Source organism: Trichosurus vulpecula, chromosome 2 (genome assembly GCF_011100635.1).
Source record: "Trichosurus vulpecula isolate mTriVul1 chromosome 2, mTriVul1.pri, whole genome shotgun sequence".
Lineage (NCBI taxonomy): Eukaryota > Metazoa > Chordata > Mammalia > Diprotodontia > Phalangeridae > Trichosurus > Trichosurus vulpecula.
The window spans coordinates 237,855,604-237,871,184 of record NC_050574.1 but is presented as its reverse complement, the minus strand read 5'-3'; the positions used below and the strand labels follow the sequence as shown (position 1 = coordinate 237,871,184).

The window sequence follows — 15,581 nt, the reverse complement described above, 5'->3', positions numbered from 1 at the left end:
ATTGACAAAATGTCAGAAACATATTTGGGAGTGTGAAACATCAGAAAGCATAATGGCTCAAGAGTCAGAGGACCTGCTTTGAAATCTTTCTTCTCAAACTTCTTACCTGAGCTTAGGCAAGTTTCAACCTTACTAGGCCTCAGTTTCTTTATCTGTAAAATGACAGGACTAGATGGCCTTTGAAGTCCTTTCTAGGTCTTATGATCCCGGAAGAATTCATGTGTCTCAAATCCTATTTAGTGCTTTTTAAAAAAAATATTGGAGACAATTAGGACTAAATGACTTGCCCAGGGTCACACAGCTTATGTCTGAGGTCAAATTTGAACTCAGGTCCTCCTGAATTCAGTGCCAATGCTTTATCCACTACACTACCTACCTGCTCCTGTCTAGTGCTCTTTTTCTTTAAACCATGAAGCCCCTTCATTAATAAATGCTGTACTATACTTAGATTATCCCATTCTGCAGCAAGAGGAATTTCTGTTTCTCTGGTTGTAAGTCTAGTAAGAGAACAAAAATATTTCTGCATGACAAGCACTGTGGCCATATGGTTATGGAGCTTCCCTCCAAGTCTGTCTTAGTTGGACCTGGGTTCCAGTCCTATTTCTGATATATACTGGTTATGGGACCCTGGATGAGCCACACAACCTCTCAGTGCTCCATGCAATGCTCTAAGACCATTAAGTTGCCATAGAAAGTGACAATTGGAATTGGTGTTGTAAGATTTCCTCAACTCAGAGCTCCTTATATCAATGAAATCACAAGTCTGGCCTCTATCATTTCTATCTAATGTTCTAACACATAATAATTAATACATTAGTATACATAATTGTTAATAATAATAATTCCTTTAAAATACAGGGCTTACTTTTATTTTTCCACTCTGGAGCATGACTGATGATTGGTTCTATTCTGTGGAGGCCCCTATGTAAAATGCAGAGGCTTGGTTATTATTCGACCTGAAGCAGCTATACCTTTGTGCTGAGCCCAAGGCTAAGTGTCGGGAGGGCAAGACCACATTGCATCAGAGGTGAAAAGATGTTTCAAAGGATGCTGCCTATTCAGTTTCTCCAATGCAAACTGATTGGACCAATTTGAAGGGGAAATAAATCTTGAATGCTGATTTCATGATCACTGATACATCACCAATTACTATGACAGTTTGTATTGTGCAGAGAATAACATATTTCTCATTTATGGCACATTTCAAATGCTGCTTTTTTATTTATACATTAGCTTTTCTGCTTTTGTAACCTAACTTTCCTTCATCTGTTAAAAAGAATGGTATGTAAATACAGCTTTTATAGTATTTGATTCATGGCTTAATGCAGAACCCTGGGATTGAGAAGCCCTTAGAATCTAGTCAATTCTTTTAGGTAGGATATAATCAAGTCTTGCTTCAAAAAAATGAAGATACAATATGCTCCTAAAATAGGAGTGGTTTGGTGTTTCACTCTCAAGAAAATCTTTCTGGAGGGGTGGAGCCAAGATGGCAGCTGGAAAGCAGGGACTTGCCTAATGCTCTCCCCCAGGTCCCTGCAAACACCTATAAAAATGGCTCTGAACAAATTGTAGAACTGCAGAACCCACAAAATAGCAGAGGGAAGCAGGGCTCCAGCCCAGGACAATGTGGATGGTCGTGGGGTAAGGTCAATCGCATGGAGCTGGGAGGCAGGGTGGAGCAGAGCCCAACGTGAGCGGCGCCTGGACCAACCAGACCAGGAACCAGGCAGAACAGGCCCTAGTGCCCTGAATCAGTGAGCTGTGGCAGTTACCAGACTTCTCAACCCACAAACACCAAAGACAACAGAGAAGGTTAGTGGGAAAACCTGTGGGGACAGAGTGAAAGGAGTTTGGGGGTTCGGTCCTGGGGGCAGCAGAGATGATGCAGCTACAGAACTACAGCTACAGTTGCTTCCGGCTGCAGGCCCACCTGGTGGGAGGAATTAAGTGGCAGATCTGAGCAGGAGTGCAGAGCCAGCTTAGATCTCAGTCTGGTCTGGATTGGTGGTTCTTGAGGGACGAGTAGCGCTGGTGTGGCAGAGCTTGCTGTGTAGAAATAGCTCTGAAAACAACAGCGCAGCCTCTCAAGCTTGGGACAAAGTACTCTACACTCTACAAGCAGTCATACCCCAACAAAAAACTCAAGGGTCAAGTAAGTTGGCTGGGAACATGGCCAGGCAGCGAAAAACAACTCAGATTCAGACTCAGACTTCGGAATCTTTCTTTGGTGACAAAGAAGACCAAAACATACAGCCAGAAGAAGTCAACAAAGTCAAAGAGCCTAAAATCAAAAGCCTCCAAGAAAAACATGAGCTGGTCTCAGGCCATGGAAGAGCTCAAAAAGGATTTAAAAAGCAAGTTAGAGAAATAGAGGAAAAATTGGGAAGAGAAATGAGAGTGATGCGAGAAAACCATGAAAAACAAGTCAATGACTGGCTAAAGGAGATCCAAAAAAATACCGAAGAAAGTAACACCTTAAAAATTAGACTAACTCAAATGGAAAAAGAGCTCCAAAAAGCCAATGAGGAGAAGAATGCCTTGAAAGGCAGAATTAGCCAAATGGAAAAGGAGGTCCAAAAGGCCACTGAAGAAAATACTACCTTAAAAATTAGATTGGAGCAAGTGGAAGCTAGTGACTTGATGAGAAATCAAGATATTATCAAACAGAACCAAAGGAATGAAAAAGTGGAAGACAATGTAAAATACCTCATTGGAAAAACCATTGACCTGGAAAATAGATCCAGGACAGATAATTTAAAAATGACTGGACTACCTGAAAGCCATGATCAAAAAAAGAGCCTAGATATCAACTTTCAAGAAATTATCAAGGAGAACTGCCCTGATATTCTAGAGCCAGAGGGTAAAATAGAAATTGAAAGAATCCACCTGAAAAAGATCCCTAAAAGAAAACTCCTAGGAATATTGTTGCCAAATTCCAGAGCTCCCAGATCAAGGAGAAAATACCGCAAGCAGCCAGAAGGAAACAATTTGAGTGTTGTGGAAAAACAATCAGGATAACCCAACATCTAGCAACTTCTACATTAAGGGATCAAAGGGCTTGGAATATGATATTCCAGAGGTCAATGGAGCTAGGATTAAAACCAAGAATCACCTACCCAGCAAAACTGGGTATCATGCTCCAAGGCAAAATGTAGATTTTCAACAAAATAGAGGACTTTCAAGCTTTCTCAGTGAAAAGACCAGAGCTGAATAGAAAATTTGACTTTCAAACACAAGAATCAAGAGAAGCATGAAAAGGTAAACAAGAAAAAGAAATCGTAAGGGACTTACTAAAGTTGAACTGTTTTGTTTATATTCCTACATGGAAAGATGATGTGTATAATTCATGAGACCTCAGTATTAGGGTTACTGAAGGGAATATACTTATATAGAGAGACAGAGGGCACAGGGTGAGTTGAATATGAAGGGATGATATCTAAAAAAATAAAATCAAATTAAGGGATGAGAGAGGAATATATTGAGAGAGGGAGAAAGGGAGAGATAGAATGGGGTAAACTATCTCGCATGAAAGTGGCAAGAAAAAGCAGTTCATTGGAAGGGAAGTGGGGGGCAGGTGAGGGGGAATGAGTGAATGATGCCCTCATCTGATCTGACCTGAGGAGGGAATACCATACACACTCAATTGGGTATCTTACCCAACAGGAAAGAAGGAGGAAGAAGATAAAAAAGCAGTGGAGGACAACAGAAGGGAGGGCAGATAAGGGGAGGAGGTAATCAAAAACAAACACTTTCAAAAAGGGACAGGATCAAGGGAGAAAATTCAATAAAGGGGGATAGGATGGGAAGGAGCAAAACATAGTTAGTCTTTCACAACATGAGTATTGTGGAAGGGTTTTAAAAAATGATATGCGTGTAGCTTGTGTTGAATTGCTTGCCTTCTTAGGGAGGTTAGGTGGGGAGGGAGGAGGGGAGAGAATTTGGAGCTCAAAGTTTTAAAAACAGATGTTCAAAAAAAAGTTTTTGCATGCAACAAGGAAATAAGATAGACAGGCAATGGGGCATAGAAATCCATCTTGCCCTACAAGAAAGTAAGGGAAAAGGGGATGGGGGGAGTGGGGTGACAGAAGGGAGGTCTGACTGGGGAACAGGGCAACCAGAATATATGCCATCGTGGAGTGGGGGGAGGGTAGCAATGGGGAGAAAATTAGTAATTCAAACTCTTGTGATAATCAATGCTGAAAACTAAAAATATCAAATAAATAAGTAAATGATAAAAAAGAGAAAAAAATTAAAAAAGAAATATAAAAAAAGAAAACCTTTCTTGTATTTCAATATGCACTTTACTCAGTGCGGGGTAAGAATGTTTCTTCTTTTTCTGACCTTAATCAAGAAGTTGTATTATAATAAGAATAGACATTTTGTTTAAAGGTTACATGGTATTTTATTTCTCTTAACTAGCATAATTCTTTTAAAGTTAAGAGGCCAAGAAAGTTTTTCCACTTTTAATTAGTTAAATAGCAAGTCCATTTGCTTACCCTTTTAGGAGATATCTAACTGGCATATTCATTTAAAGCCTAAACGTTAAAAGATTCACTTTGATATTTAATGAGTTAAATAAACAATCACCATCATCATCATTGATATTTTCTAGCGCTTTACATGCAGTGAAAATCACAACAGCTATGTCGGGTAGATATTATGGATATTGGTATCCCCATTGTACAGGTGAAGAAACTGAAGTTCAGAGAGCTTATGTGACTTACCATAGCCTTTTGACCACAAAGACAATAGGTATCATGGTGGGATTCAAACCCATATCTTTCTGGTTCCAGGTAGATATAGAACTGCCCCCATTAAGACATTACTCCAGGCTGCCTCACATTCATTCTCATGTTTCGATCAATACCTTCAATTTATTGACAGTGCCATAAGAGTTCAAAAAATCCATCTCTGGTTCTGCCTCTCCACTAGAATCCTACCTTTTAAAGCAGAGCACTTTATAATGTTTACTGAATTATGTAGTTAAATAAATACATAAACAACAGAAGCAGTACTCCAGAAGTTAAATTTGCCTTCCAAAAACGCAGGGAGAATGCTTAGTCCCCAGGAACAAGTTTTAAGTGAATTCTCTACCAAGAACCCCTCTAAGGCATACTAAACTACCTGTGCTTTCTCCTAATCTCCCACTTACTCAGCTAAAGGTCATGATCCTGCCTTAAGACCTTAGGAAGAGTGGGAGGGTAAGATACAGCACCCTCAAACATTTTCTCACTAGTGTGGCTAGGTACCCCTACCTAACTCTTACTGCTTAAAGAGGAAAGTGAGCAAGACTGCCCTGAGCACTAATACACAAACCACAACTTTCTCAAGCATAAGAATTCAGCACCTCACCCTGTGAAGTCAAGTCACTTTATAATGAAATACGTATCACCTTGACCTAGACCGCTCAGAGTTCTTCAGAAAATATGTTTTGTTGGTCAAAGATGGCAAAAACAGCTTAAAATATTCCTGGGCTGATTTAAAATTCAAAATATTACAATTATATTAGAGTGCTACCACTGGGAACAATAGGTATGCTATTATGTCATAGAGAGAACGGTATCTTCTGTACTTTTACTGACTAAATATCCTTTATAAAACAAGGCAGACTGTTGAAGCAACAAATCTGAACAGTGAATAAGTCACCCAATTTGTGTTCATTGGGTTTACTTTAAGTTAGTTCTTTTTTTCTTTCTAATCCCAATGGAAGCTTCATTCCTAAGCGGAAATAGGTTCTAGATGCTAGCAAACTTCCACCCTTATCAAATGGAGGAGGTGGGGAGAAATCACACAAAACTGTCACTTGTCCTCCCCTGCAACTTTTAAAAATCTATAAACACTTTGATCATAGAAATCACATGCTGATGAGTTCTATAAAGTACCTTAAAAAAGTTCAATTATGTCATTTGACTGGCAATTGATGAAAGCTGATTATATTAAGAGGGAAGAAAATCCAGGGCAGTACATAGTTATAATTAAAAGTTTTTCTGGGCCTAATTCTCCCTATAATCATAGTCAGGAAAGGTAAAGGATTTCAATGATTCTAGGATTTCTTTAATTCGCATTTATTGCCATTCTTTCTCTCTCTTCTTTTTTTAAATGTTAAAGGTGTACTGATACCTTTTGGTTTTTTATGTCACCTCATTTTAAAATATATCTGTTCCTCTCATGCTACCCTGTGAACCATCCCTTGTAACAAAAAGTAATAAAAGAAAGGAGAAAAAAACACAAGGGAAGTTCAGCAAAACCAGCCAACACATCAATAGAGTATGACAATATAAAATGTTTCACACCCACAGTCTTGTGCCACTGGAAAATAGAGGTGTGGAGGGTGAGGGGGGGAGAGATGGTGCATTTTTTCAGCTTTTTTTGCATATGCCATTTTTGAAGGGCTTAAAACTCTTTCACAACCTGTACGAATTAATCTTCACCTCGTCCTTGACCAATATTCTTGCCCAGTATTATAGCAAAAATCAAGATTTTATTTTATTATTGTTATTACTAGTTACACTAAAAATTGTACTTTGAGCATATTTTCTCTTTCTCATATTCCAGGAAACATCATCTATCTCTGAATAATGTTACAAAAACACCCAATCAACTGTTTTCAACTTTTTTTTTAACCAAACCTACCTTTTGGCATTCAGCCAACTTTACAAAGCCCTTTAAATTTCTATTTCTTCTAACCATAACTTTTTAACCCTTTCTGTTTTAGACACTGGGTTTCTTTACCTTTTTATATTCCTCAAACATCATTTTAAAGTCGTCTTCTTCTTCTTCTTCTTCTTCTTCTTCTTCTTCTTCTTCTTCTTCTTCTTCTTCTTCCTCCCTCTCCCTCTCCCTCTCCCTCTCCCTTTCCCTCTCTCTCTCTCTCTCTCTCTCTCTCTCTCTCTCTCTCTCATTTCTTCCTCATATGCACTTTGGTTCCTATCTAGGTCTTGATATTCAGTATTCTAGTCCTCTTCTTCTGGATACACCCTAGGCATTTTGTGGTGCTTTGGACTTCAAAGGGCTATCTTTTGGTCCTAAAATCCTCTGACATACTGCATATGTACATATAAATCTCATTTAGAAAATTAATCCTAAGTCAAGACACAGAGGCCATTAGTGAACAAAACCAACCTTTTTGCTTGTTCATCTCTTATTATCAGTTTCAGACCTGGAATACTTCCCATTAATTTATGTTTCACTTCTAATTCATTCTATATCTCTAATCTAGTATATGAAGATCTGACAGTTGGGGGGAAAATTTAGAAATATCGAATGCTATCCAATGCAGCACTTCTCTTCACAATATTCTGATATACTTCCTAGTCTCTTCTTGAATACTTTTGGTGATAGCAACATCACTACAGGTAGCCATTTCAATTTTTATGTCAGAAAGTTATTTAAATTGAGCTTTTTGTGCCCCACTAAAATTTCTACTCAATTGTCTTGATTATGTTCTAGGGAGCTATTCAGAACCCTACATTCTCTTACATGACAGGCCTTCAATTATTTGGAAAAATCATCATGGCCCTCCATCACTTTTTTTTTCTTTTCTAGGCTAAATATTCCCAATTGGAGATATGGTTTTATTATACACAGTAGAAAGTGCAGCAAATTCAAAGTTCAAGTACTTGGGTTCAAATCCCAGTTCTGCCACAACTACCAGTGTGATCATGGGCACACTTAACCTCTCTAGACCTCAGCTTCCTCATCAGTAATAAATGACCCCTAAGTTCCCTTCTCTATTATTCTATGAACCTTCATTAAATCCTATATGATATTGTTTCCAAATTTTTCATCAGTCTGGTCCCCTTCCCCTGGCAACACTCCAGCTGTCTGGTAAAGAGAGGAGAGTAGAGGAGAGGAGAGAAGGAGAGGGGAGGGGAGGGGAGGGGAGGGGAAAGAAGGAGAAGAGAGAGGAGGAAAGGGGGAAAAGGAAATGAGGAAAGGAAGGAAAGAGGAAAGAGGGAAGTAGGGAAGGAGAGGAGGAAAGAAAGAGAGAGGGAAGAAAGAGATGAGGGGAAGGAAGAGATGGATGACAAGAAGGAAGGAGGAAAGGGAGGAGACAGAGAAGGAATGGCGAGGGAAGAGAAGAGAAAGGAAAGAGAAAGAGAAGGCGGTAGGGATGGAGAGTGAGGGAGGGAGAGAAGGAAGGAAGGAAAAAAGGAAAAGAGGAAAGGGGCATGGGAAGAAGGGAGAAAGGATTTATTAAGCACCTACTATGTGCTCAGTAACTAGAAAAGCCACTATTCTATTTCCATTTGCTATTTACTATACTATTTATTATTTCTTAGTAAAGAGTAAAGTTTTCTAGGATTTCTTTACTTGGTATTTATTGCCTGCCTCTCTCTCTCCCTCTCTCTCTCTCTCTCTCTCTCTCTCTCTCTCTCTCTCTCTCTCTCTCTCTCTCTCTTCCCTCCCCCTACTTCCCTCCCTTTCCTTCTCCCTGTCCCTCTTTCTCCTTTCTAAAAAAATGTCTCTTCCTCTCACTACCCTGTGGCCCATCTCTTGTAATAAAAAAGTAATAAAAGAGAAAAAAAAACAAGGGAAGTTCTGCAAAACTGTCCAGCACCTAAATAGAGTGTGACAGAATACAAAATGTTTCACACCCATAATCTCATGGTACTGGAAAAAAAAACTGTGTGTGTGTGAGTGTGCGTGTGTGCGTGTATGTGTGTGTGTGTGTGAATTTTTTTCACCTTTTTTTGCATATGCTATTTTTGAAGGGCTCAAAACTCTGTCCTCACCTGTATGAATTAATCTTCACCTCATCTCTAACCAATATTCTTGCCCACTATTACCGCAAAGATCAAGGTTTTATTTCATTATTTTGTTACTAGGTAAACTTAATATTGTACTTTAAGCATATTTTCTTTCTTTCTGATTCCAGGAAACATCATCCCTCTTCGAATAATGTTACAAAAACATCCACTTAACCATTTGCCACTTCTTTTCTACCAAATCTCCCTTTTGGCATTTGACCAAATTTTACAATGCCCTTTACATTTCTATGCCTTCTAACCTTAAATCTGCTCTTTCTATCTCCTTCCCTTCCTCCCTTCTTCCCTCCCATCTTCCTTTAAAAGAAAGCTTCTATTCTGAGAGCTTTACAAATATTATCCCATTGATCTTAGGACTACTCTAGGAGGTAGGTGCTATTATCTTATGTACTTTATTATTGAGGAAGCTGAGGAATACAGGGATTAAGCAATTTGCCTAGGGTCAAACAGCTAGTAAGTGTCTGATGCTGGTTTTAAACTCAGGTCTCCCTGACCACAAGCCCCGAACTCGATCTGCTGTGTCATCAACTGTCTCATTTTATTTACAGGGGTTGATCAGAACTGAACACAAAACTCCAGAGGTGGGCTGACAGATGGAGATAATAGCAGTTTCAATGACAAGATTAATTTAACAAACAATAATACTTATACAGACAAGTAAATATGTTTTCCCTTTATAGGAGTCACTTTAGAATACTATGAACTTATAGGGGAGGGGGAGGGGAACTAAAATAGTGTTACTCCAAGATTTTGGAGGAACTTTTCTTTTGAAAGTGCCTTAGGGCCTATGACGTACATTCTTTTTTAATAAAATAACTCATTTATGTAATCACTTTTCAGTTTCAAAAATACATTTCTCACAAAAACCTTTAAGGCAGCTCAGGCAAATATTAGTATAGCCATCTTTCAGAGGGAGAAACAAAAAAATTAGAGAGCTTAAATGACTTCCCAAGGTCACAGAGCAGAGCCAAGGCTAGAACCAAAGTTACTAAATCTCAATCCAATGTAATTTATACCATACCTCTCCAAGCTACCTTTCCACCAAGTGTTCATCCTTAGACAGTAGGATGTAGTAGACCCCAGGAGAGGGTCATTCAGCCTCAAGACTTGTGTACTAGATGGATGAAGAAGCAAAAGGTAATACTATTTTTAAAGAGGTCTTTCTAAGTAATAATGAGATGGATAACCTTGTATGACTCACTAGATAGCTCTGAAAGCAGTTCCAGAATTAAAATGCTAAAATTACCTTCTGGAATTGAAACATCATTGAAATAACTACATAGCTTTCAAGGCTAGAAAGAGAAACAACATTCATTTTGGACCTAATTTCTGGTATTCATTAGTGGTATACCTCAGATAGTCTTAGTGTCCCTTGAACGTAACCAGCTCTACATAATCTTGGGGACTTCCACCCATGAATCCCATTCAATCCAATCTCACGGGCATTTCAATAAGCACTGAGGATACAGAATACAAAATGAGTAACAGACTCTGCCACCAAGATGATTAGTTTTTGTATGAAAGAAAACTCTGTTTCTTGCCAAATATGGCAACTCAGCCATCTTTAAATTGGAATAAGGACTGGACTTGTAATTTTCTTGGTATATGGGACTCCCAGATAAGAAAACTCCCTCTACTCATGCAAGTTGGCACATTCTCTGCAACTCATTTATAGCTTGGAGAGCTGACTAGGACACTATGAAATTCAAATAACTTGCCCAGGGTCGTGCAGCTATGTATCAGAGGCTGGGCAGAATGGATAGAGAGGTAGCATGGGGTGGTAGTGAATTGAAAACTGACCTCAGAGTCAAAAGACCAGTGTTCAAATACTGCCCCTGACACATCTTAAAGCATTTCACCAAAACTCAGTTCTTCACTGAAGTCTAAACCCTGGAGACAGCATGTGTCAACACATAAGATTCAGAAAGCATTTTCCTCATAACAATTCTTTGAGTAAAGTATTATAATCTCCATTTTTACAAATGAAGAAATTGAAGCTCAAAGAACTTATCACTTGCTCACTTGGATTAGAATTTGAACCAAGGTCTCCCTCTAACACTGTTCCCTTTACACATGAGTACAAAATCAACAGTGCCTAGTAATCCCTACTTCTTACAACTTTCTCTTCTCCAGTGTATTCCTAAAATTAACACTATGTGTTTATAATCTCTGCTTATCTGGTAGGCATTACACATACTTAATTCTAAATTTTCAAAAGTATATTGAAAAGTGAATCCTTCCTCTTTCAGCTGATCCCAGAATGCCTGGGGAATCATGTATTTCATATTCCTAAAAGGAAACAGTTGTTGTGAAGCTATGATAGAGCCAAGGCCAAACCAAGACAACAGGAAGATTTACTTATTTTCCTCTGAGCTCTTGTCAGCTCCTCTGGTAGATCTCTTAATCACAATCTTCCTCCTATCAGTGTCTTTTTCTAGAATACAAACTTGTGTTCCTAAAGACTTTACTGAATAATTTCTAGTCTCTTCCTTATCAGGCTCCCTCCTCTCCAAAACTGTGCACAACAAAAAAATATGTTTTACAAAGTAATTCTACAATCATATATCTAAGGATATATTCTGCCTTTTGCCTTTGGGAAGGTAGGATTGCAAAAGTGGAAATGGTTCTCACTGTACTGTTGTCACAATCTCCAGCTCAATATAAGATCCCAAACAGCTGCAGGCATGGTATTTTGGATCCATCACTGAATTTGGTTTGGGAGGAAGATTCACAGCCAATCAAATCTACGATGCATTCTTCAATTGGGTGCTTTATCTCTTTGTACTATGAAAAAAATAGCTTTTGGTTTGGATCTTCTCATCCACAAACTAAGGAAAGATTTCTAAAGCTGTCACAATTCAAAAAAAGAACATTTAAAAAAGTTAACTACCAAGGGGGAGGTGATTTTTGAGAGAACTACTGGTTTCAATATATTGTGCTAAGGAAAAAATTAAATTTAACACCACTGATGACTTTGCTAGAGATGCATCAAGTTTCTTTTCCTTTTAACTACATTAATGAGGGGCAGCCAACTTTGGGTATTGTTTTGTTGTTCATTTTCATTAAGGGGAAATACTGCTTGTGTTTGTACCAAAACTTTGATGCTAAATGACAAGATGTGCTCTTAATTCTAAGGGCAATTTTTGATCCGATCTTAAGCTTGTTCTATTAATAAGGTTGAGTAATCAAAGGGTGGTTATAAAATTCCCATTCTAGGCTTAGAAAAATCCAAACCGTACTGTCACTTTCAAGAAGGTTTTAAAAATATTCCACTTTACATCTGGGCTCATTTCAAAGTATGTTTTGCTAAAAACTTTACAAATCATGTGCCTGGGCTGGAGGAGCACTAGCAAAGGAAGAGGGGGTTTATCAGGACTTTTCCTTTTAAATAAAAGATATCCTCTTCAATACCTTCTTTTCAGTAGTTTTGAAATTATTATCTTGAGCAAAAGTCAAACCTCATTGTGGGAAGAAACATGAAAACTTCTTGGCAGTGTAAGAGGGATGGGGCAGCAAGGGAAGAGGGAATCCCAGTGATTTAATACAAAAGTGTAAGTAAGCATTACAACCAGTTTCCAAAGAAATCTTTTTGCTTTCAGGTACAAATCAGTGGTAATTTCCCTACTGAACTCACCCAGCTGGAGTTGTTCGCAAACCCGGTCAGGGTTCTCTCCAATCTTGCATCTGAAAACTGCACCGGGGTTGACCACTGAAGCGTTTGTTGGCCAGTTGGCGGTGGGGGCTCCCACCACAAGCCTAGTTCAGGGAACACACACGCAGGCGCAAAAACAGAACTGGTAAAAAATCATCCCACCCATTTTAGAAGCTAGGCAAAATCGGGGCGGGGGGTGCGGGCGGGGGTGGCAAGCACACATCTCCGCAACTCCCAACTTTTGACTCACGACTCATCTTACTGCAATCCACTTTCTAGGCTCACAATAGGCACTTAATAAATTCTTGTTGATTGACTGTCTCTCCACCCTGCCCAATGTGCTCACTTCCTAAGATGCCCAACGTGCTCACCTCCTACGGTACCCAAATTAAGCGAGGTTCCTCCACCACCACTCACTCCTCCCCCTGCCTCCGGGAGCTTCAACTTCAAGATAAGTTTGCCTCTAGCCAAATTTATCAGGGAAATGCCTATCAACGGCCCTGGCACTGCAGGGTGCCAGACACTACATCTCCTGAGCGCTCTCCTCCGGGAGAAAAAAAGTTTTAAGCAGGGAGTCACTTCAAGGCACGGGTTTCAAAGCCTCCCCGCAAATGGGAAACCCTGAAACAACTGAACTCACCATCTGTTGTCCCCATGGCTGTGCAATACGACAGAATAGCCAAACAGGGTCCCTTTGGGTCCGTTAAAGAGCAGTGGGTTTTCCGTGTCCAAGTTGTAGGGACGGATCCTAGGAATCCGGTGGCAGAGAAGGATAATCACCGCCTTCCAGATGGCCACTCCCGGGGGCCCAGCCTTTCGACTTTCTTTCCAAGCCATGCTCTCCCCGTTCGGGACATCCAACAAGCCGCACACAGCTCAGAAGTTGTGCCCAAATAGGCATAGAAGAGCGCCCCAAGTGAACCGAGGACGCAGCGGCTACTCTCGCTCTGGCGCCCAGCCGGCTGGCTGCTAGGGGGAGGAGGAGGAAGTTCACGGCGGGCGGAGCGTCCTCAACGGCCGTAGATTAAGTTGGGCTCTTGGATTCTCCACGCCCAGTTTCTCTATCGAGAAGTAAGTTAGGGGCTCCCGCCTAGACTCGCAGACAGGACTGGGTGGGGTCCGGGGTGTGATAGGGGGTTGGAGGGGTGCGAGGCCGCGAGTCCTACTCGTCCACCGGCCCAAGGCCGGGCTGGCTGCAGAGGGCGCTAGGAGATCTCCGTAGGTCCAGATGTTCCGCGCATCCAGCTGCTCAGCCTTCCTATCAGATGGGATGCCTGGACCTGGCACAAGATCCTGGATTGGACGGGGAACGAGAGAGGCTGAATCCGGAGGAGTTTTATTTTTCTCCTTTTCCAAAGTACTTCCACTGTGTACAAAGACTGCCCCACTTTGCTACTTCTAGAAATCCAAAGATTGGGATGGATGTTCTGGTTCTTCCAATGACTAATTCTCTAGAAATTCCTTTTCTTCAGGTGTGAGCAGCAAATCCAAAGGAAAGGGGAGGTGGGGAGCTGAGAGGGCGGATTCACACAGGTACCAAAAATCAGCAACGCTTCTGAAGGGGCAAGAGAACAATGCTTGGCATTAAAAAAAATACCCACTATTCACCTTAATACACCTACCCCCATTTCCGTACACCCACCCTACTTCCTTCTTAGGCCAGTCAGTGATGTGTGAGAGGGAACACTGTGAGTGGCAAATGCTGCCTGGTGAAAACTATAATCCGGAGTAGGTATCTCTAGACAAGTTGTCAGGGTAGAACTTTCTGTCTTTTTAACTTAACAAACCTGAAAGCAGAGTCCTGCCTAGGATTGCCTAGGCACATGCCTTTCTGAATACCATCCAGCACTAAGCCATAGGAATCCAATGTAAATGCCCTGGTACTGGACCCCAAATAGACCTGACAACTTACTCTTGTCCTCGGAAGAACAGACCCTATTCAGGGCAAGATTTTGAAATCTTCATCCACCAATGAAGAACAACTTCAAAAGTGGTGAAAGTTATTTATTTGCCCTCTCTCAGGTTGTCATTGTGTATAAATAAGATTTGAATGCAAAACCTTCACCTAAGCAAGGCAAAAACAGACTCTTCCTTAATTTGTTTATTTGGTAGTATAAGTAAAAATGGTCACGTTGGGTGTGTAAAAATTGTCAAATTAAATAAACCCCCAAATTACTTCTGTTTCTCCCGGGGAAGACGAATTGATACAAATATGTGATCTCATAAATTTTTGTTATTTGTTTTTAACATTGAATAAAAGTCTAAGGATGTGGTATCAAACTCAAACAGAAAGAGTCCTGCCAGTCACATATTGATTTAGAAAACCATAAATTAACATTATATCTCTGTTTTATTGTATTTTTTATTTATTTTATTAAACCTTTCTCAATACATTTAATCCAGTTTGGGCTATGGCTTGGGAGGCATGTTGACACCTCTGGTTTGGGGAACATGTAAGAAAATTTATCCTCCAGTCCTTTCTCTTTTTGAATTGATCTAGGTGCCAATCCCATCTTAGTTCATCAATTGAAGCCATGATTCCCTAAAATTGCAGGGCTTTTCAACATCTGGCCCTTCAGCCCAGAGCATCTGCAGTCCAGAGGTGCCAGATTATTTTTATACCTTGAAGCTTCATACACTCTGAGCCACTATTTTGACCTCTATATTTCTTGTTTTCCTCCCTTTCAAAAAACCTCAGTGAAATGAAATCCACTTATCTTGCAGTATAAATAAGACATGCATTACTTAGGTTAGGATTTTTTCCTTAAAGGGTGGTTCCCTGCTTTCTACTTTCCCCAGAACAGATGGATTTAACTAGATCCAGGTGATTTGCTGCTCTGTTCTGTGAATAACTTCACTACCCTGCTGACAAATGGGAGCAGGGTGCCTTCAAGGCCACTACCAAGATTTCCTAAGCATGTTTGTTCCTTCTTCCTACATTAGTTCATGAAGTAGTACCGAGATTCGCCCTCCCTGATCAAACCCTTTCTCCCCCAAATCAGGTTAGGTAGAGAGAGTAAATAAGAGAAGACATGAACAATTTATGAGACTGTGGGTTCATTTGCAGATTTGACTTTTTAATATGCATTCCAGAGCCCACCAGCAGGCCCAGCAAGAAGTAGATGCCCTCCCTACCCACCTCACCTTCCTCTTTCCCCTTC

At 40.2% G+C, this 15,581-nt stretch overlaps 1 protein-coding gene across 1 annotated transcript in view; it reads right to left on the bottom strand.

Annotated features, from left to right (window-relative positions):
• ITGA4 (integrin subunit alpha 4) overlaps positions 1-13,352 on the bottom strand; it is a 93,101-nt gene extending 79,749 nt beyond the window's left edge. Inside the window, exons 1-2 of the mRNA XM_036743445.1 lie at positions 13,061-13,352; positions 12,403-12,524 (exon numbers count right to left, since the gene is read on the bottom strand). Coding sequence (XP_036599340.1) covers positions 12,403-12,524; positions 13,061-13,257 — 319 coding nt within the window. The 5' untranslated portion in view covers positions 13,258-13,352. The remainder of the gene's footprint in view (positions 1-12,402; positions 12,525-13,060) is intronic.
• Between the last annotated feature and the right edge of the window lie 2,229 nt (positions 13,353-15,581).